The sequence below is a fragment of the Pan troglodytes genome, chromosome 18, assembly GCF_028858775.2.
Source record: "Pan troglodytes isolate AG18354 chromosome 18, NHGRI_mPanTro3-v2.0_pri, whole genome shotgun sequence".
Taxonomy (NCBI): domain Eukaryota; kingdom Metazoa; phylum Chordata; class Mammalia; order Primates; family Hominidae; genus Pan; species Pan troglodytes.
In genome coordinates this window covers 33,086,252-33,110,264 of record NC_072416.2, presented here as the reverse complement: position 1 = coordinate 33,110,264, position 24,013 = coordinate 33,086,252, and the positions used below count along the sequence as shown (strand labels likewise).

The 24,013-nt window shown below is 47.5% G+C and overlaps 1 protein-coding gene across 1 annotated transcript; it reads right to left on the bottom strand.

Annotated features, from left to right (window-relative positions):
• Positions 1-3,386: 3,386 nt before the first annotated feature.
• On the bottom strand, positions 3,387-23,657 carry LOC129137436 (nuclear pore complex-interacting protein family member B15-like). The gene is made up of 8 exons (XM_063797029.1): positions 18,358-23,657; positions 17,700-17,793; positions 14,057-14,239; positions 10,649-10,748; positions 10,341-10,485; positions 6,195-6,255; positions 6,050-6,085; positions 3,387-4,699 (listed from the first exon to the last, which is right to left on the bottom strand). Exons 2-8 carry the CDS (start codon positions 17,769-17,771, stop codon positions 3,503-3,505), a joined length of 1,794 nt encoding a protein of 597 aa, XP_063653099.1. The 5' UTR covers positions 17,772-17,793; positions 18,358-23,657; the 3' UTR covers positions 3,387-3,502.
• Positions 23,658-24,013: the final 356 nt, after the last annotated feature.

Sequence of the window (24,013 nt, the reverse complement as noted above, 5' to 3'; positions counted from 1 at the left end):
CCAACCTGGGTGACAGAGCAAAACTCCTTCTGAAAAAAAAAAAAAAAGAAATACTAAGTAACTTGTCTGAGGCCACATAGTTACCAAGACGTGGGAGCTGGGACTTGAACCCAGGCAGTCTGGCTGGATTCATGCCTGCAGCTTCTGCACTCCTGCTACTTACTGTGTGAGAAGCGCCTGTTCTGTGGAAGGTTGTGGGCTGAGATCTTTCCATGAGCTCCACTCATTTACCCCCAAGGCTGTTCTTAAAGACGGGCATGACGGTTATGCCCATTTTACAGATGGGGCCCTGAGGCTCAAAAGGGCACGCCACTCACCCATTTCGACAAAGCTATAGTTAGTTAGCAGAGGGCAGAATTCGGCCGCCTCTCCCCTAGCTTGAACGCTGTGATTGACACAGAGGGTTTTTGTTGTCGTTGCTGTTGTTTGTTCCTTTTTCTTATTTTTGAGACAGGGTCTTGCTCTGTCATCCCAGCTGGAGTGCAGTGGTGCGATGTCAGCTCACTGCAAACTCTGCCTCCAAGATGCAAATGATTCTCGTGCCTCAGCCTCCCAAGTAGCTGGAATTACAGGTGTGCACTACCACGCCCAGCTGTTTTTTGTAGAGATGGGGTTAGTAGAGATTTGTTTTATAGAGACGGGGTTTCACCATGGTCTCTACTAAACCCTGTCTCTACTAAAAATACAAAAATTACCCAGGCGTGGTGGCACATGCCTGTAGTCCCAGCTACTCAAGAGGCTGAGGCAGGAGAATCACTTGAACCTGGGAGGTGGAGGTTGCAGTGACCCAAAATCATGCACTCTAGCCTGGGGTCTCGCTTTTGCCCAGGTTAGAGTGCAGTGGCACAATCATAGTGGCTCACTGCAGCCTCAAACTCCTGGGCTGAAGGGAATCCTCCCACCTCAGCCTCCCAAGTAGCTAGGACTAAAGGCATGTGCCATCCTGGCGAGTTAATTTTTTGTGTGTTTTTATTGTCTCGAGACAGAGTCTTGCTCTGTTGCTCAGGCTGGACTGCAATGGCATGATCTTGGCTCACCGCAACCTCCACCTCCTGGGTTCAAGCAATTCTCCTACCTCAACCTCCCGAGTAGCTGGGATTACAGGTGCGTGCCACCATGCCTGGCTAATTTTGTATTTTTAGTAGAGACAGGGTTTCGCCATGTTGGTCAGGCTGCTCTCGAACTCCTGACCTCGTGATCCACCTGCCTCGGCCTCTCAAAGTGTTGGGATTACAGGCATGAGCCACTGAGCCTGGCCTGGTGAGCTAATTTTTAAATTTGTTATAGAGACAAGAGTCTCTCTTATGTTGCCCAGGCTGGTCTCGACCCCCTGGCCTCAAGTGATCCTCCCACCTCAGCCTCCCAAAGTGCTGGGATTACAGATGGGTGTCAGCGCACCTGGCCTCTGAGGAGGATTTCATTATAAACCTGCCCTGAAGGGAGGGAATCCAATTTTATGAGAGGGTGTAGCCTGGTGAGGCCTGGATGACCTCCGGAGGCAGGGGCTTGTGCCTGGGCTGAGGCCTAAGGGACAATGGGCAGACATGAAGTTGCCCCAGGCAGAGGGTACAGTGTGGGCAAAGTCAGGAAGTGGCAGGGCTTGGATCACTCCAGGAAGAGAGAGGAGTCATGTGTCACAGAAGCTCGAGACCCAGAGAGTAAGGCAGGCAGGCAGGCAGGGACCAAGCTTGGGCACAGCCAGGAAGGCAGGACAGGGCATGGTGGGGCCAATGGAATCATTACCCAAGTCGCGGATTTTCAGGGAAACAGCTTAGATAAGGCCAGGCATACAGTAGCTCCCACCTGTAATCCCAGCATTTGGGGAGGCTGAGGTAGGAGGACTGCTTGAGCCTGGGAGTTCGAGACCAGCCTAGGCAACATAGTGAGACCCCCATATCCACAAAAAAATTAAAAAAGGAGTTTGTGTTCCTGTAGTAGCATACTTGGGAGGTTGAGGTGGCAGTATCACTTGAGCCCGGGAGTTCAAGGCTAAAGTGAGCTGATTGAGCCATTGCACTCCAGCCTGAGCGACAGAGAGATACGCTGTCTCAAAGGAAATACAAATTAAAAAACCAGCCGGGCATGCTGGCGTGTGCCTGTAGTCTCAGCTACTTGGGACACTGAAGTAGGAGGATCGCTTGAGCCCAGGAGTTCAAGGCTGCCGTGAGCTATGATTGTGCCTCTGCAGTCCAGCCTGGGCGACAGAGAAAGACCCTGTCTCTTAAAAAAAAACAAAAAAAAACTTAGATAAGAGGATGCTGTGCCTCCCTGGGGGTCTTCAGTCACCCATGGTCCTGGCAAGAGAGGAGGGCCAGGAGAGAGCTTCACCCACCTGCTGTCCTGCCCATGTGACATCCGCAGGTGCTGCCATGGCCACGACTGTTGTTACACTCAAGCTGAGGAGGCCGGCTGCAGCCCCAAGACAGAGCGCTACTCCTGGCAGTGCGTCAATCAGAGCGTCCTGTGCGGTGAGTCCCCAGCACCACTATGCCATCCACCCCGAGTATCCCCTGGGCATCCTGGCATAGCCAGATGACTTCCGTGCCCCTGTTGCAATAACCACTGCTTCCAACTCTCTATAGAACACCCCTTGGGTATATCTAATGTAAGTGATATTTATTTTATTTATTTTTTGAGTCAGAGTCTCGCTCTGTCACCCAGGCTAGAGTGTGCTGATGTGATCTTGGCTCACTACAACCTCTGCCTCCTGGGTTCAAGCGATTCTCATGCCTCAGCCTCCCAAGTGGCTGGGATACAGGCATGCACCATCACGCCCAGCTAATTTTTGTATGTTTTTCAGTAGAGGTGGGGTTTCACCAAGTTGGCCGGGCTGGTCTCAAACTCCCCACCTCAAGTGCTCTGCCCGCCTTGGCCTCCCAAAGTGCTGGGATTACAGGCATGAGTCGTGGTGTCTGGCCCTAATGTGAGTGATCTTTAACAATGAGGACTTGAAAAAGAAAACCCTGAAGAAACCTAATTCTTTGATGTCTGGATGACAAGGAAGAAGATAGAAATGGCATCAGATAATAAACAGTGTAAATGTTTATCAGAAAGAGGCTGGTGGTCGGGACCAGTAGGAGGATCGCTTGAGTCCAGGAGTGCATCTCTACAAAAAGTTAAAGGATTTTTTAACATTGGCCAGGTGTGGTGGCACACATCTGTGATCCCAGCTACTTGGGAGGCTGAGGCAGGAGGATTGCTTGAAGCCCAGGAGGTTGAGGCTGCAGTGAGCTGTGATCGAGCCACTGCACTCCTGTCTGGGTGACAGAGCAAAACCCAGTCTCAAAAAAAAAAAAAAAAATAATAATAATAATATTTTACATAACCAACCACTTCTAAAGATTAAAAAAAAAACCCTACAATTAATTAAAAACCTCAGGTCCCTCAGGCAATCATACCAGATACTGAAACAAAGCAATAACATAAGGACTGCAGTATTTATTTTATTTTTATATTATTTATTTATTCCTTGTTAGTTTGTTTTTGGAGTGTGGGTTTTGTTTTATTTTTTGATTTTTTTCTTTTTTTCGACCCACGGATTTATTCTTATTGCCCAGGCTTGAGTGCAATGGCGTGTTCTCAGCTTACTCAACCTCCGCCTCTTGGGTTTGGGTAATTGTGTCTCGGCCTCCCTCTGCCTCTTGGGCTTGGGCGATTGTTCCACCTCATCCGCCCTCCGCCTCTTGGGTTTGGGTAATTGTGTCTCGGCCTCCCTCTGCCTCTTGGGCTTGGGCGATTGTTTCACCTCATCCGCCCTCCGCCTCTTGGGTTTTGGTGATTGTTCCACCTCATCCACCCTCCACCTCTTGGGTTTGGGTGGTTTTTCCGCCTCAGCCTCCTGAGTAGCTAAGGGAGGAGTCTTCAGATTATCATCCACTGAGGGTGGAAGAGGAGAGGGTGGAAGAGGAGCAAGGAGACACTCCTTCAGATTATCATCCACTGAGGGTGGAAGAGGAGAGGGTGGAAGAGGAGCAAGGAGACACTCCTTCAGATTATCATCCACTGAGGGTGGAAGAGCAGCAAGGAGACACTCCTTCAGATTATCATCCACTGAGGGTGGAAGAGGAGAGGGTGGAAGAGGAGCAAGGAGACACTCCTTCAGATTATCATCCACTGAGGGTGGAAGAGGAGCAAGGAGACACTCCTTCAGATTATCATCCACTGAGGGTGGAAGAGGAGCAAGGAGACACTCCTTCAGATTATCATCCACTGAGGGTGGAAGAGGAGAGGGTGGAAGAGGAGCAAGGAGACACTCCTTCAGATTATCATCCACTGAGGGTGGAAGAGGAGCAAGGAGACACTCGTTCAGATTATCATCCACTGAGGGTGGAAGAGGAGAGGGTGGAAGAGGAGCAAGGAGACACTCCTTCAGATTATCATCCACTGAGGGTGGAAGAGGAGAGGGTGGAAGAGGGATAAGGAGACATTCCTTCAGATTATCATCCACTGAGGGTGGAAGAGGAGAGTGTGGAAGAGGAGCAAGAGGACACTCCTTGATATTATCATCCACTGAGGGTGGAAGGGGACGATGGAGACATTCAGGAGGTGTCTTGAGGCTCAGGGAGTTATCCGTTATAGAACGTTGTTGAGTCGGAGGAGGTGGCTGGCGGCCCATCCTGTTTTTTAAAGTTTCAGCTGTGAGGTAGGGCCAGTAGGGCAATCCTGAAGAATGACGATGCTCCGCTGCCGCCATTCTGACCTGTAGGGCCGAAGAAGGGAATGTTTTCACACATATTCATTTGATGGACAAAATTACTGCCACCAACACGGTCTGCACCTTCTGTTGCTGGTGATAGATTTTTGCACCTTTCCATCCTCCAGGTTTCAAAATAGCAGTATCACTGTCATAATATCACCCTTCCACTGAGTACTGCTGACAGCTGGGGGGTAAAGAAAAGTCATTGGGACACACTGTTGTCTCCACATGCCACTGTGTCTGTCTGCAAATGTAGGCAGGCTGGGGTCCTGCCCCAGGGAAGACAGAGTCATAACAGAGTAATAAAGAAGCATGTTTGAGACACAGGAGTGTCTATGTCTATCCTCATTCCTCCCTCACAGCCATCACCAGAGCATATTTCTTGCACCAGGTCAACAGACAGTAAGAGAGGCATGAAAAGCCCATTGTCCACACATGTTGCAGCTTCTTTTTGGAGAATGTTTTCCAGGCCTTTTATGTTCTGTCTCTGATTCTCAGAACTCTGCAAGGTCAGTGTGACCACCCTGCTCCAAATCTAAGAAAACAGAGGTTTCCAGAGGAAGGAGAAATTGTGCCCAGGGTCACACAGCTTGCAAGAGGCAGAGTGGAAGTTGATTCCAGCTCTGCCTGCAGGCCCCTCTCATTTCCCCTCTGTTTCCCTTCTTGACAAAGGATCTTCTTCACTCTGGAGGTGCCACCCATGAGAACAAAGAGCTCTGGAGAGATGTGGATTCCTGAAGAGCTGCAGGGGAACTGGGAGAGGGTTTTCTGACAGAACAATCTTACCTCAAGAAGTCAGTTAGGCATGGCTGTAATATTTCTTTTCACTCCCAGGTAATACCAAATTGTAAGTGCACTAGGACATAAAGAATACTTTTGTCCATGGAAAAATGAGGTGGGAATTCTAAACAAAGCAAGTTTTAAAACTGTGTTTCACTTCAAGTGTACAAGTCCCATCACGTGTAATCATAGGACTCGGCAGCTTTTGAAGGTACAGAGGCCACACAAGAACCAGCTTAGCTGAGCATCATTTAAGGCCTTCATTTGGAATTGTCCCTGTGGGTAATAAGTTACATTCACTCTTCACTAATTTACAGTCAGGGCCCATTTGCTATTACAAATATGGAACCTCTGACACTTTGAATATTAGATCAGGGGCCCCACTGGGTGGGGATGAAGGTGTTTTTGCACAACACGGTTACCAACAGGGATGGGACTGTGATGCTTGTAGGCAGCCTTTCTCTCTGCCATCTCCCTCTGCAGGGCTTGAGCACAGAGCTGTAGGGAGAAAAATGTATCCATGTCCTGACCTGGCAGACTATGTTCAAAAGCAAGGAAAACAAACAAACTTACCCGGTTGCAAAGAGGCTTTCTTGCAGGAGGGGGGATCTGAAAAAGCCAACACATGAGAAATTGAATGTTGAGAGAGTCTAAGAGCCGTGGCATCATCTGCATCAGCACTGAACTATCCTGCAACTGCGGGGAGGAAGCTCCTTACTTTGCATTTGTGGTAGTCCTCTGCCCGCCGCCGCAACTCTTGCGCACGTTGAAACATTTTCCTATGGATTACAATCACTTTCATCAGATAAAGCACCACTTTCAGGATGATTTTAAATAATCTGCCATGTTTCTGTTATCCTCACAACTGTACCCTTACACAATCTATCTCTACCTAGAAAACGTATTTCAGATGGCTATAAGAGTACAGTCTGAGCCGGTCGCGGTGGCTGACGCCTGTAGTCCCAGCACTCTGGGAGGGCGAGGCGGATGGATCACGAGGTCAGGAGATTGAGACCATCCTGGCTAATAAGGTGAAACCCCATCTCTACTAAAAATACAAAAGATTAGCCGGGCGTGGTGGCAGGCACCTGTAATCCCAGCTACTCGGGAGGCTGAGGCAGGGGAATCACTTGAACCTGGGAGGCGGAGGTTGCAGTGAGCCAAGATCACGTCATTGCACTCCAGCCTGGGTGACACAGCGAGACTCCATCTCAGAAAAACAAAAACAAAAACAAAAACAAAAAAACTGTATGGTCTGATCCAAACTGTTGCTATATTGATTCCTCCTCTTGCTTACTGCCTGCTGACTTCGGAGATGATAGTTTCCTTCCCCATTCTCAGTATATCCCTAATTCATCCTTCATTGAGCATCTTTTATCATAAAGCTGTATTCTCTTTGTATTAATATCCTTACCGTGTTTCACAGGGCAGAAACAGCTGGGCTTATAAACAGGCATAGTCCTTTTGAAGGATGTGGTTGATCCTACAACAACACACTTTCCTAAGGATGACAACAACTCACCCCACCCCTAGAATGGCTGGTATGAACCGAGCTTCCACACAGTCTAGCTGGCAATGGGGTCAGGAGACGTTTTGCTGCTTCACATCTTTTGGTCACTGGTAAATATTAAGGTACTTTGTTTTCTGTTTTGTGAACTCTCTCTCTCTCTCACGATATGTCTTCTGACCATTTGTTTCTATTTCTGCATTTACTGGGTCTAAGCATTGTACAGAGGTTAAAAACAACACTCCAATGGGCGTTTCCCAGGAGGGTGGGGTTCAGTTTCTGAACTCACTTCTAGGTGTGTATTTCTTTCATATCCAATTTCCCATTTTCCTCTGCCTCTGATACCTGCCTCTCCTTTTCTGCATGCTCACATTCTTTCATGCTTAGTTTCCTCAGATTAGAAGGGAGAGAAATGCACACACATGATCCACCAGCCCGTGTGGGATTCCCTCTGCCCTTCTGGCATCTGAAGGCTGTGATTCAAAGATCCCCCCTGCAACCTTTCCACAAATGAACCAACTGATTCTCACAACCAAAGGGAGAATGGACACCTCCCATTGAGGGACAAAAAAAAGTCACACTCTGGCCTGCTGGCAAGTCACCTGTCATTTCCAGCTCATCTTCATAGTTCCATAGTTAGTCCTATTCTTTAGTAAATATAAAGACTATTAAAAGCTTCTATGAGGTGCACTATGTGTGTCTCTGGGGTCAGTCTTGTGCTTGACACAGCGAAAGCTCATTTTAGTTCAGTGTGAAAAACCAGACCTCACCAATTCATCACAACTAACTCCATCGGAAGCAGAGGATTGCTCCTCATCTGACTCCTCCTGTGTGAGACCTGATTCTCAGTCAGAGGCTGATGCCGGAACTGAGACCATCAGCCATAGAGAGATCGTTCCAGAATATGGTGTCATTAACCCCGCAGTTCACTACTGCACTTTGCCATGATTCAGGACTGGAACTCTTGTCATCGACTTTAAAGATCCTGGTTGACAGAAAAGGCAATCTGAATGCTGGGGGCATCTATTGAATTACAAATGATCGGAATGGCTCCTAAGTCAGGGTGTTATGTCCTGAAAATACGTGACAACGGCAAACCATCCACCCTGGTGTTGACTGACTTTAACAAGGTTCAGTTCACAGAGATTGAGGGCAGAAAAAGGAAACGGCCTAAAAAGGGTAAGTTTGCTGTGTTTCCCTCACACCACTTGATTCATGGTCCTGATCCTGAGGATCTCACCTGATACTTGGTTTTATAGGAAGGATGTGAAAAATTCCCAGAACGCTAGGAAACAGGGACGAAAACACTTCAAAGAGAAAGTTAATGAACTTGTTTCTGACCACAGGGCATTCTTCAGCACATGCTGTCTGGAGTGGCCTCAAACAAGGAGTGTGTGGTGAGGTGCTGAGAATGCAATGGGAGCAGGGTCCTGTCCCCACGCTACAGAAGCTCACAGTTTAATGCAAATGAGAAGCCAGTGAGGACATCACTACTCCTGCTGTGCACTTGGGAACTAGAAACACAAAACCTGACTCTGGAGGGAAGCTAAGGAAGCATTCTACTCTTGAGTTGACATAAGTGCATCTGAAGCTTCTGATCTCCGATGAGAACAATGGGGGACACCAAACAGAATATGAAACCCATGATTGAATACATCAAATTCCTAACATGGCAGTAAACAGACATGAGGTGAAGATGGAGGAGAAGGAAACCCAGGACAAAAGTCAGCCTCGCATTTGGAACCCATTTCCCTGAGTTTCATTGCTGAATTCCAGAAGGAACTACTGAGATGCAAAGAAGCACAGCAGCTTTTGCACACATGCGTGGGATTAGATGGAAAACAAGTGGATTGAGGGTCTGCCAATGAAAGCGACCCATACTGAAGTCCACTGGCTCTGGTTGAGACCCAGAAGAGTCATGCATCAGAATAGAGGTGGACAGGAAATACCCTGGCCTTTGTAGGGACTGAGCCTGCACCGACGACCTCAATTGCAGCCTGTATGGAGGACCCCTGACCATCCCCCAGAAGCAGACTCCCATCTCTTCTGCAGCAAGATAACATGCTACTAGGCCTCAATTCATTGCTAAATATTTTTAACAAGTATCTCACATTTAACAAAAAAAGATCAGTCATATGGCAGCAAAATACAATGTAATATGACCAAAACATGAAAGACTGTGAAAATGAATCTGGAGGTGACCCAAGCATTGAATTCAACAATCCAGGCTGGGTGTGGTGGCTCACACTGGGAGGCTGAGGTAGGCAGATCACCTGAGGTCAGGAGTTCAAGACTAGCCTGGCCAACATGGTGAACCCCTGTCTCTACTAAAATTACAAAAATTGGGCTGGGCACGGTGGCTCATGCCTGTAATCCCAGCACATTGGGAGGCCGAGGTGTGCGGATCATGATGTCAGGAGTTCTAGACCAGCTTGGCCAATATGGTGAAACCCCGCCTCTACTAAAAATACAAAAATTATCCGGGCATGGTGGCATATGCCTGTAGTCCCAGCTACTCAAGAGGCTGAGGGATAAGAATCGCTTGAACCTTGGAGGTGGAGGTTGCAGCGAGCCAAGATCATGCCACTGCACTCTAGCCTGGGTGACAGAGTGAGACTCTGTCTCAAAAAAAAAAAAAAAAAAATTTGGCCAAATGTGGTGGCACACACCTGTAATCCAAGCTACTCGGGAAGCTGAGGCAGAATTGCTTCAAACTGGGAGGCAGAGGTTGCAGTGAGCCAAGATTGTACCATAGCACTCCAGCCTGGGCGACAGAGGGAAACTCTATCTCAAAATTAAAAAAAAAAAAAAAAAGGCTGGCTGTGGTGGCTCACGCCTCTAATCCCAGCACTTTGGGAGGCTGAGGCAGGTGGATTACCTGAGGTCAGAAGTTCGAGACCAGCCTGGACAACATGGTGAAACCCCATCTCTAGTAAAAATACAAAAATTAGCTGGGCGTGGTGGTGGGCACCTGTAATCCCAGCTACTTGGGAGGCTGAGGCAGGAGAATTGCTTGAACCCAAAAGGCAGTGAGCTGAGATTGTGCCATTGCACTACAGCCTGGGCAACAACAGCAAAGCTCCATCTCAGGAAAAAAAAAAAAAAAAAAAAGACAGAGAAAGGAAAACCAATGCCAGTACTAGCAACTCCTCTTCCCCCGAAAAAATGACAAACAAGAATGTAGGAAGGGAAAGGAATTATACAGCTTAAACTAATGAAGCAGAAAGGACAAACTCAATTTTGAACCCACTGAATGTGCCACAAATATTGTAGAAAATATTCTCAAGGACTTTACAGTTGTCTACTTTGATTGGCACATGGTTCATACAACAGTATTTGTGTCAAGGCACATCTTACTGTTTTCTGGCGGTCTTCCTCTTTCCATTGATTTTGTCATGATGGTTGATTTTCGTTGTCACCTTCCTCTTATGGATTTTCGCTCTAAATTTTCTTTCCACATGTCTCCATGGAGTAATGACGTCTTTCAGGCCAATTTTATTTCCTGGAAAGGAAGAAACTCTTTTCTTTGTGTGCATACAAATGGACCTCAGCCCTTGGTGAGAGTGAGGAGAAGAGAAGGTGAGAAACCTGAGGGCAAGAAGCTGTTCTTTCCCTTTCCAGGGCAAACTCATTTCCACACTATGGGGACTCCAAGAGAGCCATACCTTCCTGTCTACGTCGGTTGGACCTCCAGGCTCTCTGCTGTACATCCGTGGATCCATCATGTCCATTTCGAGAACAGAAGATAGTCTTCAGGAAAGACACCTAGGAAATAATAATATAAGAATGACGGCTGGGCACGGTGGCTCATGCGTATAATCCCAGTACTTTGGGAGGCCAAGGCAGGTGGATCACGGGGTCAGGAGTTCAAGACCAGCCTGGCCAAGATGGTGAAACCCCGTCTCTACTAAAAATACAAAAATTAGCTGGGCATGGCAGCGGGCGCCCGTAATCCGAGCTACTCGGGAGGCTGAGGCAGAGAACCGTTTGAAGCTGGGAGGCGGAGGTTGCAGTGAGCCGAGATCACACCACTGCACTCCAGCCTGAGCGACAGAATGAGACTCTGTCACACACACACACACACACACAAGAATGACATGAGGCTGGCACGGTGGCTCACTCCTGTAATCCCAGCACTTTGGGAGGCCGAGGCGGGTGAATCACAAGGTCAAGAGATGGAGACCATCCTGGGCAACATGGTGAAACTCCATCTCTACTAAAAATACAAAAATTAGCTGAGCATGGTGATGCACGCCTGTAGTCCCAGCTACTCGGGAGGCTGAGGCAGGAGAACTGCTTGAACCCAGGAGGCAGAGGTTGCAGTGAGCCAAGATCTCACCACTGCACTCCAGCCTGGTGACAGAGTGAGACTCCGTCTCAAAAAAAAAAAAAAAAAAAAAAGACATGAATATACTTCACACAACTGAACTGTACACTTCAACATGGTTAGATGGTTACTATCATCTTATAAGTATTTTACCACAGGTTAACGTGTTTCACAACTTGAAAAGGAAGTAATTACCTTCAGCTCTCTGAGTTCTAGAATTTGTAACATTTCACCCCCTGCTCCTTCCTGATCTGCACTGGAGCATCTTCCTTCTGTCCCTGCTCTACTCAGAGTTCACTTTCCCTTCCCTCACATCAGCTTCGTTGAGGCTGGTTTGAACTTAATGCAAAACATTCTCACTAATGACTGAATTCCCACCAAGATTTCCATATTATCACAGTATGCTTTTAATCTTCTAAGATATTAAATATTTGTTCTCATCATAGCGAAAATGCAATGCAAATCCCATCTCAGATGTGGGTCAGATACCTATGAATCTCCTGAGGTAGTCATTGAAATGACTTTTTTCTTGAGATGGAGTGTCACTCTCAACCATGCTGAAGTGCAGTGGCGCTACCTTGGCTCACGGCAACCTCCACCTCCCAGATTCAAGTGATTCTTGTGCCTTGGCCTCCCAAGTAGCTGGGATTACAGGTGCCTGCTACCATGCCTGGTTAATTTTTGTCTTTTCAGTAGAGATGGGGTTTCACCATGTTGGCCCATCTGGTCTTGAACTCCTGACCTCAAGTGATCCATCTGCCTCAGCCTCCCAAAGTGCTGGGATTACAGGCATGAGCCACCACACCTGGCCTGAAATAGTATCTTTCAAATTCTTTGTAGAATTTGTTTTTTCCTGATTTCTGCACATAGGATAAAAAAAAAAAATCATGTACTAGGATTTTGAGAGAAACAATGGGTAATCTAAAAAGATGAAATGAGCAACCACGTCAATCCCACAACTACTGCTAGATTTCATAGGAAAGGTAGCTGGCCCAGTTTGGAGCTAGGAGAAATGTTAAACACATGAAGAAATGACAAGCAAAGAAATGCCATCACACATGAATGCTTCATGGCACCCATGATGTCCCTGCTTAGGAGGTAATGGTATAGATGACTAGATGACAAGGACAAAGATGAGAGGTGCGAAGTTGTCCAAGTCCAACAGCTCAACTGAACTTTCCTAAATGGAATTGTTAAAAAGTGGTAAATTTAACAACTTCCCCTGGCTCACGTGGTGGCTCACGCTTGTAATCCCAGCACTTTGGGAGGCTGAGGCGGGTGGATCATTTGAGGTCGGGTTTTGAGACTAGCCTGGCCAACATGGTAAAACCCCGACTCTACTAAAAATACAAAAATTAGCTGGGCATGGTGGTGGGCACCTGTAATCCCAGCTACTTGAGAGGCTGAGGCAGGGGAATCGCTTGAAGCCAGGAGGTGGAGGTTGCAGTGAGTCGAGATCACACCATTATACTCCAGCCTGGGCAACAGAGGGAGACTCGTCTCGGGGGTGAGAAAAGAAAAGAAAAAAAAAAACAAAAGCTTCCTCCAATTTATACCGAAAATTCTCTGTTCAGGACTAAGTGGCATAGAGAATGTTAAATGTGCCTAGATATCTTCATAACTCATATATTTTCTGTTTTCTACATATCTTGAAAGGCAGTGCCAAATGACGTGTAATTATCTAGGTGGTAAAACTGAAACATACTTCCTCTTCCCTTGAATATAAAAAAGCATTGTGGTATTAGTACTTTTATCTTGGATCATTGTTCAGAAGGAGGTTCAGCCCCCAGACGACCACATTTTTACTGTCATGAATGGCAAGACAAAATGTAGAGCTCAACTTACCCAAAGGAAAAAAGGCTCAAAAGACAAATTATGGCACAACTTAGCAGCCAAATTCTTACCAAGTACAGACTTTTGACATACTGATCTCTCTCCAGTTGCAAGTGGGAACATGCACTTTGAATGATGTCATTCAAAATTACCCTGCCCAGACACACTTTTCATTGATTCTCTTGGAGGGCAGTTCTAAGAGATTCTCTGGGGCTTTCTCTGCATCATGAGACGCAGTGCAGTTCTGCCCTTCACCTTCCGGCAGTTTGTCACCTCGTCCCTATGACCTCAGAGGAACTTTGTCTCAGGCCAATTGTTTGTTCCTTGGCCTCTTTCATTTCCCCTAAAAATCATTTGCTGCCCCTCTAAATGGCCTACATCTCCATCTATCTCCCTCTCCCCTCACAAGAGGGTGCTCTTTAAGCATCAACCATCTGGCCCTTCTAGCAGTCTCATTTTTCAGCTGGTTCCCATGTTTATGCCTGTTCTATGTTTTTCTTCTCCTGTTAAGCTGTCTGTTGTCAGCTCATTTCTGCAGTGAATCTTCAGAGAGGAGATTGGAAGCTTTCCTTCCACCCATACGATAGAACTATAAAGCAGAAGAGTTTAGAAAGAATTTCCTATTTAAGTGACGAAACCTCATACTCCATTTGTGATAAATAGCACAAAGGTTAAAAAAACTTATTTTTGACCAAAAGCTCTGTTGACATTCTATTAAACAAACACTGACCTATTTAATTTTCATAATGTAAATGGCAGACATTTTCATAATTCTTATGCTAATAAATCATTTCCCTGATTGTTTGGGTAAAACCACATATTCATAATGAAGTCCAGAAATGTGAATTGTTTTATATAATTTATTCTTATTTGTGATTACAAGTATACCTCTACAGAAAGTTAGTATACTCACACAAAGGTAATTTGTGCAGAAGAGAATGGTAAATGTGTAAGGTCTCAGAAACCCAATAATGATAATTATCAAATTATCCAATTTTTGTGGAGATGGGGTTTTGCCATGTTGGCCAGGGTGGTCTCGAACTCCTCCACAAAAGTCAGTCTCACGATGACGATAGACAGCCAGAGTATTGATAACCTGGAATAATAATAGTTGAAATAATGAAAAGGTCAATGACACCGACAATATTTCACTCAGAAAGAATCATCCGTAGAAACCGTCAACCTCCTCCAAAAGGTAACCACATCCCTCAGATATCACCGTGGGATTCCACTGCTACAAAAAAGAACAGAAGTTAGAAGTCTCATGTTTTTCAGATGGCTGGTAGTGTTTTTAGGCATTGCAAATGTGGGGTGCTGTCTTTCTTGGTATAAAGCAGGGATATCCAATCTTTTGACTTCCCTGCCTATATTAAAAGAAGCAAAGTTGTCTTGAGCCACACATAACATACACTAACACTAACAATAGCTGATGATCTAAAAAAAAAACTCTTTTTTTTTTTTTTTTTTTTTTGCAGACAGAGTTCCGCTCCACTCAGTCGCCCAGGCTGGAGTGCAGTGGTGCAATCTCAGCTCACTGCAACCGCCAGCTCCTGGGCTCAAGCCATTCTCCTCCCTCAGCCTCCCGAGTAGCTGAGATTACAGGTCTCTGCCACCATGCCCGACTAATTTTTGTATTTTTAGTACAGATGAGGTTTCACCATGTTGGCCAGTCTGGCCTTGAACTCCTGACAGGCGATCTGCCTGCCTCGGCCTCCCAAAGTGCTGGGATTACAGGTGTGAGCCACCGTGCCCAGCCATTTGTTTTTGTTTTTGTTTTTGTTTTCGTGTTGTTTTTGAGATGGGGTCTCACTCTGTCACCCACGCTGGAGTGCAGTGGCATGGTCTCGGCTCACTGCAACCTCTGCCTCTCAGGTTCAAGTGATTCTCCTGCCTCAGCCTCCTGAGTAGCTGGGAGTACAGGTGCCTGACAATGCACTCAGCAAATTTTTGTCTTTTTTGTGGAGATGGGGTTTTGCCATGTTGGCCAGGGTGGTCTCGAACTCCTGACCTCAGGTAATCTGCCCGCCTCAGCCTCCCAAAGTGCTGGGATTACCGGCATGAGCCACTGTACCTGGCCAAAATCTCCTAATGTTTTAAGAAAGTTTACAAATTTGTGTTGAACTGCATTCAAAACTGTCCTGGGCCACATGCAGCCCGTCACTCATGGCTAAGACAAGCTAAGTATAAAGTAATTATCTTTTCTTTTTGTTTGGAGACAAAGTCTTGCTCTGTCACCCAGGCTAGATTGCAGTGGCATGATCTCAGCTCACTGCAACCTCCGCCTCCCGGGTTCAAGCGATTCTCCTGCCTCAGCTACTGAGTAACTGGGATTACAGGCGCCTGCCACCGCACTCGGCTAATTTTTGTATTTTTAGTACAAACAGGGTTTCACCATCTTGGCCAGGCTGGTCTCCAACTCCTGACCTCATGATCCACCTGCCTCGGCCTCCCAAAGTGCTGGGAATACAGGTGTGAGCCACTGCACCTGGCCAGTAGTTATCTTTTCTTTAAAGTTATTTACTTGTTTTTTAAATTGATGTATAACATTGGGTGCATTTATTATATATCACATGGTAAAAGAATCCCTCTAAATAATACTTCTCTCTTGGATTATATGAATCTTTGTCATTTAAAGCTCAGCATAAGTAAAAAAAAAAATACAATGAAGAGATTACTTCATTCACAAATAAGTATCAAATTTTAGTGCTTAAAAATTAACAAGGTGGGCCGGGCGTGGTGGCTCACGCCTGCAATCCCAGCACTTTGGGAAGCCGAGGTGGGTGGACCATGAGATCAGGAGATTGAGACCATCCTAGCTAACACGGTGAAACCCATCTCTACTAAAATTACAAAAAATTAGCAGGGCATGGTGGCACGCGCCTATAGTTCCAGCTACTTGGGAGGCTGAGGTAGAAGAATCACTTGAACCCGGGAGGCAGAGGTTGCAGTGAGCCGAGATCGCACCACTGCACTTCAGCCTGGGTGACAGAGCGAGACTCTGTCTCAAAAAAAAATTACCAAGGCGGAGATCATGAAAATGGCATGAATAGTGTGGGATTTCTCTAAGATTGTTGATATTAATTCCATTAGACTCTTATGTGAGTGAAGACGAAGACTTCCCCTGAGTAAGTTCAGACAGCTTGTGATAACATTTCTACATCGATTCCTCAGGATTTAACTACATATTCTTGAAAACATCTCAATTTTAAATGTTTCTTTCAAGATGGTGAATTAAACAGAGATAGCCCTTCATCAGGTTGAACTCAGCATATGCTGAGTCTGAAATGGAAATGATGGAGTTAGAGAACCATACAACAATGGTAATGATTTCAGAAACATGGTGTTGAGCAGAACAAAGCAGACACAAAAGAGTACCTATGGCATGGCATGCATCTGTATACGCGAAATTCCAGAATAAGCAAGCTAACCTATGATAAGAAAGAGACTGGCTGGGAAGAGTGAGAGTTCACTTTCTGGGGTGACATAATAGTGTAGATCTTGGCTGGGCACGGTGGTTCACGCCTGTAATCCCAACGCTTTGGGAGGCCGAGGCGGGCGGATCACCTGAGGTCGGGAGTTCAAAACCAGCCTGACCAACATGGAGAAACCCTATCTCTACTAAAAATACAAAATTAGCTGGGAGTGGTGGCACATGTCTGTAATCCCAGCCACTCGGGAGGCTGAGGCAGGAGAATCGCTCGAACCTGGGAAGCAGAGGTTGCGGTGAGCTGATATTGCCCCATTGCACTCCAGCCTGGGCAACAAGGGAGGAACTGTCTCAAAAAAATAAGTGAATAAATAAAATAATGTAGATCTTGAAAGGGGGTTGGTTTATGCTGGTGTATGTACTTTCCAAAGTTAGTAAACTTACACTTAAGGTTATATATTTTGGCCAGGCGCGGTGGCTCACGCCTGTAATCCCAGCACTGGGAGGCCGAGGCAGGCAGATCACGAGGTCAAGAGATGGAGACCATCCTGGCGAACATGGTGAAACCCCGTCTCTACTAAAAATACAAAAATTAGCCAGGCATTGTAATCTGAGCTACTCAGGAGGCTGAGGCAGGACAATTGCTTGAACCCCGGAAGCGGAGGTTGCAGTGAGCCGAGATCTTGCCACTGCACTCCAGCCTGGGCGACAGAGTGAGACTCTGTCTAAAAAAAAAAAAAAAAAAGTCATCAAACCAGATGACACAAATCAAATGACATTTCACTTTGTTTTGGTCCATTTTGTTTGTTAGAGACAAGAGTGCAGCGGGGCCATCTCGGCTCACTGCAACGTCCAGCTCCTGGGCCCAAGCGATCCTCCCACCTCAGCCTCTCCAGTAACAGGGATAACAGGTACGCACCACCAGGCCCAACTAATCTTTTTTGGAATTTTTTGTAGAGATGGGGTTTCGCTATGATGCCCTGGCTACTCTTCAACTCCTGGACTCGAGTGATCTGCCCACCTCGGCCCCCTAAAGTGCTGGGATTACAGGCCTGAGCTGTGTAATTTCATGCCGCGTGACACAGCCCAGTAAAAAGGAAGAAACCCCGCGGGTCCAGCGTCTACTCACAGGGGTGGGATGATGGCTGATAAATCCCAGCAGGAGCCAAAAGAGGAGCCACCACCGCAGCCGCAGCCGCATGTCCTGGTCCTTTCAGGGCGCCCTGAGGCGGCCAGGACAGAGGTGGAGGTGGCTTAGGGCAGGGGGGAGGGAAGGGGACGGGGACCGGGGCCGGATCTTAGTTGGGGAGGGGGAGGGGAGGGGGAGGGGAAGGGGAGGGGAAGGGGGGAAGTAAGGGAAGGGAAAGGAGGAGAAGGGGGCTGTTGGGCACCTGGAGGAGGTGGAGGAGGAGGACGAGGAGAAGAAGAAAGGGGTCTGGGAAAGGATCCGGTTCAAATTAAGTTCTCAAGCGCTGGTGGAAGGTTTAGCTACAGGTCACGGAGAAGATCAGGGAAGCAACAGGACACGCGGGGCAAGGGAGCGTGAGGCTTAGGAGCAATTAGAGGGAGACAAAAAGGTTCTGCTATCCACCAAACCTTCTTCGGTCTGGGCCCTCCCTTGGCAACCCTGGGGCTTTATACTCCCTCTCCACCAATCCCTGATGACCCCGGTGGTGCCTCACAATGGACAACGCCAAGTAGCGCCCGCATCATTCCAATGACCCCTCCCCCATCTCAGTCTCCCACACTCCTCGCAAGGACAGGTCCTCTCTGGAACCTTCACAAACCTGATTTCTGGTCCTCCCCAACCAGCTCCCTGTCCCTGCTTCTGGGCGCTCCTTCCTTCCTGAGCTCCCAGGGTTCCTCAAGGTCACTTTTGGCGACAAAACATAAAAAACAAATGATGGCAGGATGGCAGGAAGAACCTCATACCCAAGCAGGGTGCCAGGTTTTACAGCCTCCGCTCAGCCATTCATATCCTAAGCAACAAAACATCAGCAGGATGCGGAAGGTCCCGATAGTAAACCATCTCCATCACATCCATGTAGCCATCCGTCCATCAACCTGTATCTCAGGAACAAATGTAGATACATTCATTTTAAGCATGCATGGTACATTTACAAAAATTAACCTGACTTATTTTGTTCCAGCAAATCTCAATATATTTGAGAGCAATCAAATCACACAGCATGTTTCTGATCATATAACTGTGCTAGAAGTCAATGATTAAAAGCTAATTCAAAATTATTATTTGCTTGGAAATTCAAAGTGCCCTTAGAAGACATAAACATAAGAAAGAATCCAAAATGAAACAAGATTGCCTTTCAACTCAATGATAAGATCATAACATGGCAATAAAATGTCTCCCTCTGGCCTGGGAATTCCTCTTTGTGCCACAAGGTTGTGTGATCGCAAATCACCCCTAACCCACCTAGACATTTTAACATCCGAAACCGAGTGATGATGTCCTTATCTATATCATCTTACTGCCTGTGTGTGTGGACTTTAAATTCTGAACCCAAATGAGGGGGAGAAAACCAAGTTGACTTTCATGATTGACCTCTCAGGGATGTCCAAGGAATCTGTGCATTTCAAGAAACAAAGTTCATCAGCTTCTCTCCTAAGGTATTTGCCCACAATACCCAGAGGGCTTGGCAGCATCATGTGTGATGGGTGGGGAGCTCCAAGCAGGTGGGCAGGACCCAGGGGCCTGGTGACCAGGACAGACCCCCACTGTCCATCACCTTTCCTGGCCCTGTCCTCTGCTAAACTTCCCACAGGTCTTCTGCCCGATCACACAGAGTATGCCCAAACTCTCTCAGGCCTCTGGCAGCTGAAAACCACTGCTTTAAATCCCTTTACCATTTACTATGACATAAGGTTATTGTAAACAGGAAATATTCTATTGATGCTACAAATGGAAAGCCAATGCCTTTACCATAAATAGAAAAACAACCCTAAGAAGCAAGCAAAACAAAAACAAAAGAGGGGCTGGGTGTGGTGGCTCACGCCTGTAATCCCAGCACTTTGGGAGGCCGAGGTGGGCGGATCACAAGGTCAGGAGTTCCAGACCAGCCTGGCCAATATGGTGAAACCCTGTCTCTAATAAAACACAAAAATTAGCCGGGTGTGGTGGTGGGCACCTGTAGTCCCACCTACTTGGGAGGCTGAGGCAGGAGAATAGTTTGAACCCGGGAGGCAGAGTCTGCAGTGAGCCGAGATTGCACCACTGCACTCCAGCCTAGGCGACAGAGCGAGACTCTGTCTCAAAAACAGCAACAACTACAAACAAACAAAAAACAGGGTTAACAAAAGTATGGAATTCAATTCTTTTTATATGCTGCAGCCACGTTCTGGCCCTAGATTTGGCTGGGCATGGTGGCTCACGCCTGTAATCCCAGCACTTTGGGAGGCTGAGGCAGGCGGATCATGAGGTTAGGAGTTCGAGATCATCCTGGCCAACATGGTGAAACCCCGTCTCTACTAAAAATACAAAAATTAGCTTTGTGTGGTGGCAGGTGCCTGTAATTCCAGCTACTCAGGAAGCTGAGGCAGGAGAATTGCTTGAACCCGGGAGGCAGAGGTTGCAATGAGCCGAGATCACACCACTGCACTCCAACCTGGGTGACAGAGCAAAACTCCTTCTGAAAAGAAAAAAAAAAAGAAATATTAAGTAACTTGTCTGAGGCCACATAGTTACCAAGACGTGGGAGCTGGGACTTGAACCCAGGCAGTCTGGCTGGATTCATGCCTGCAGCCTCTGCACTCCTGCTACTTACTGTGTGAGAAGCGCCTGTTCTGTGGAAGGTTGTGGGCTGAGATCTTTCCATGAGTTCCACTCATTTACCCCCAAGGCTGTTCTTAAAGACGGGCATGACGGTTATGCCCATTTTACAGATGGGGCCCTGAGGCTCAAAAGGGCATGCCACTCACCCATTTCCACAAAGCTATAGTTAGTTAGCAGAGGGCAGAATTCGGCCGCCTCTCCCCTAGCTTGAAGGCTGTGATTGACACAGAGGGTTTTTTGTTGTCGTTGCTGTTGTTTGTTCCTTTTTCCTTTTTTTGAGACAGGGTCTTGCTCTGTCATCCCGGCTGGAGTGCAGTGGTGCGATGTCAGCTCACTGCAAACTCTGCCTCCAAGATGCAAATGATTCTCGTGCCTCAGCCTCCCAAGTAGCTGGAATTACAGGTGTGCACTACCACGCCCAGCTGTTTTTTGTAGAGATGGGGTTAGTAGAGATTTGTTTAATAGAGACGGGGTTTCACCATGGTCTCTACTAAACCCTGTCTCTACTAAAAATACAAAAATCACCCAGGCGTGGTGGCACATGCCTGTAGTCCCAGCTACTCAAGAGGCTGAGGCAGGAGAATCACTTGAACCTGGGAGGTGGAGGTTGCAGTGACCCAAAATCATGCACTCTAGCCTGGGGTCTCGCTTTTGCCCAGGTTAGAGTGCAGTGGCACAATCATAGTGGCTCACTGCAGCCTCAAACTCCTGGGCTGAAGGGAATCCTCCCACCTCAGCCTCCCAAGTAGCTAGGACTATAGGCATGTGCCATCCTGGCGAGTTAATTTTTTGTGTGTTTTTATTGTCTCGAGACAGAGTCTTGCTCTGTTGCTCAGGCTGGACTGCAATGGCATGATCTTGGCTCACCGCAACCTCCACCTCCTGGGTTCAAGCAATTCTCCTACCTCAGCCTCCCGAGTAGCTGGGATTACAGGTGCGTGCCACCATGCCTGGCTAATTTTGTATTTTTAGTAGAGACAGGGTTTCGCCGTGTTGATCAGGCTGCTCTCGAACTCCTGACCTCGTGATCCACCTGCCTCGGCCTCTCAAAGTGTTGGGATTACAGGCATGAGCCACTGAGCCTGGCCTGGTGAGCTAATTTTTAAATTTGTTATAGAGACAAGAGTCTCTCTTATGTTGCCCAGGCTGGTCTCGACCCCCTGGCCTCAAGTGATCCTCCCACCTCAGCCTCCCAAAGTGCTGGGATTACAGATGGGTGTCAGCGCACCTGGCCTCTGAGGAGGATTTCATTATAAACCTGCCCTGAAGGGAGGGAATCCAATTTTACGAGAGGGTGTAGCCTGGTGAGGCCTGGATGACCTCCGGAGGCAGGGGCTTGTGCCTGTGCTGAGGCCTAAGGGACAATGGGCAGACATGAAGTTGCCCCAGGCAGAGGGTACAGTGTGGGCAAAGTCAGGAAGTGGCAGGGCTTGGATCACTCCAGGAAGAGAGAGGAGTCATGTGTCACAGAAGCTCGAGACCCAGAGAGTGAGGCAGGCAGGCAGGCAGGGACCAAGCTTGGGCACAGCCAGGAAGGCAGGACAGGGCATGGTGGGGCCAATGGAATCATTACCCAAGTCGGGGATTTTCAGGGAAACAGCTTAGATAAGGCCAGGCATACAGTAGCTCCCACCTGTAATCCCAGCATTTGGGGAGGCTGAGGTAGGAGGACTGCTTGAGCCTGGGAGTTCGAGACCAGCCTAGGCAACATAGTGAGACCCCCATATCCACAAAAAATTTAAAAAAGGAGTTTGTGTTCCTGTAGTAGCATACTTGGGAGGTTGAGGTGGCAGTATCACTTGAGCCCGGGAGTTCAAGGCTAAAGTGAGCTGATTGAGCCATTGCACTCCAGCCTGAGCGACAGAGAGATACGCTGTCTCAAAGGAAATACAAATTAAAAAACCAGCCGGGCATGCTGGCGTGTGCCTGTAGTCTCAGCTACTTGGGACACTGAAGTGGGAGGATCGCTTGAGCCCAGGAGTTCAAGGCTGCTGTGAACTATGATTGTGCCTCTGCAGTCCAGCCTGGGCGACAGAGAAAGACCCTGTCTCTTAAAAAAAAACAAAAAAAACTTAGATAAGAGGATGCTGTGCCTCCCTGGGGGTCTTCAGTCACCCATGGTCCTGGCAAGAGAGGAGGGCCAGGAGAGAGCTTCACCCACCTGCTGTCCTGCCCATGTGACATCCGCAGGTGCTGCCATGGCCACGACTGTTGTTACACTCGAGCTGAGGAGGCCGGCTGCAGCCCCAAGACAGAGCGCTACTCCTGGCAGTGCGTCAATCAGAGCGTCCTGTGCGGTGAGTCCCCAGCACCACTATGCCATCCACCCCGAGTATCCCCTGGGCATCCTGGCATAGCCAGATGACTTCCGTGCCCCTGTTGCAATAACCACTGCTTCCAACTCTCTATAGAACACCCCTTGGGTATATCTAATGTAAGTGATATTTATTTTATTTATTTTTTGAGTCAGAGTCTCGCTCTGTCACCCAGGCTAGAGTGTGCTGATGTGATCTTGGCTCACTACAACCTCTGCCTCCTGGGTTCAAGCGATTCTCATGCCTCAGCCTCCCAAGTGGCTGGGATACAGGCATGCACCATCACGCCCAGCTAATTTTTGTATGTTTTTCAGTAGAGGTGGGGTTTCACCAAGTTGGCCGGGCTGGTCTCAAACTCCCCACCTCAAGTGCTCTGCCCGCCTTGGCCTCCCAAAGTGCTGGGATTACAGGCATGAGTCGTGGTGTCTGGCCCTAATGTGAGTGATCTTTAACAATGAGGACTTGAAAAAGAAAACCCTGAAGAAACCTAATTCTTTGATGTCTGGATGACAAGGAAGAAGATAGAAATGGCATCAGATAATAAACAGTGTAAATGTTTATCAGAAAGAGGCTGGTGGTCGGGACCAGTAGGAGGATCGCTTGAGTCCAGGAGTGCATCTCTACAAAAAAGTTAAAGGATTTTTTAACATTGGCCAGGTGTGGTGGCACACATCTGTGATCCCAGCTACTTGGGAGGCTGAGGCAGGAGGATTGCTTGAAGCCCAGGAGGTTGAGGCTGCAGTGAGCTGTGATCGAGCCACTGCACTCCTGCCTGGGTGACAGAGCAAAACCCAGTCTCAAATAATAATAATAATAATAATATTTTACATAACCAACCACTTCTAAAGATTAAAAAAAAAACCCCACAATTAAAAACCTCAGGTCCCTCAGGCAATCATACCAGATACTGAAACAAAGCAATAACATAAGGACTGCAGTATTTATTTTATTTTTATATTGTTTATTTATTCTTTGTTAGTTTGTTTTTGGAGTGTGGGTTTTGTTTTATTTTTTGATTTTTTTCTTTTTTTCGACCCACGGATTTATTCTTATTGCCCAGGCTTGAGTGCAATGGCGTGTTCTCAGCTTACTCAACCTCCGCCTCTTGGGTTTGGGTAATTGTGTCTCGGCCTCCCTCTGCCTCTTGAGCTTGGGCGATTGTTCCACCTCATCCGCCCTCCGCCTCTTGGGTTTGGGTAATTGTGTCTCGGCCTCCCTCTGCCTCTTGGGCTTGGGCGATTGTTCCACCTCATCCGCCCTCCGCCTCTTGGGTTTTGGTGATTGTTCCACCTCATCCACCCTCCACCTCTTGGGTTTCGGTGGTTTTTCCGCCTCAGCCTC

Coding starts and splice junctions, on each gene's coding strand:
- LOC129137436 (XM_063797029.1), bottom strand. CDS start 17,771: ATGCGGCTGCGGCTGCGGTGGTGGCTCCTCTTTTGGCTCCTGCTGGGA. Junction 10,749..14,056: donor TCTGCACAAATTACCTTTGT/GTGAGTATACTA, acceptor ATTATTTCCTAG/GTGTCTTTCCTGAAGACTAT. Junction 4,700..6,049: donor GAAAGCCTCTTTGCAACCGG/GTAAGTTTGTTT, acceptor TCGGCCCTACAG/GTCAGAATGGCGGCAGCGGA.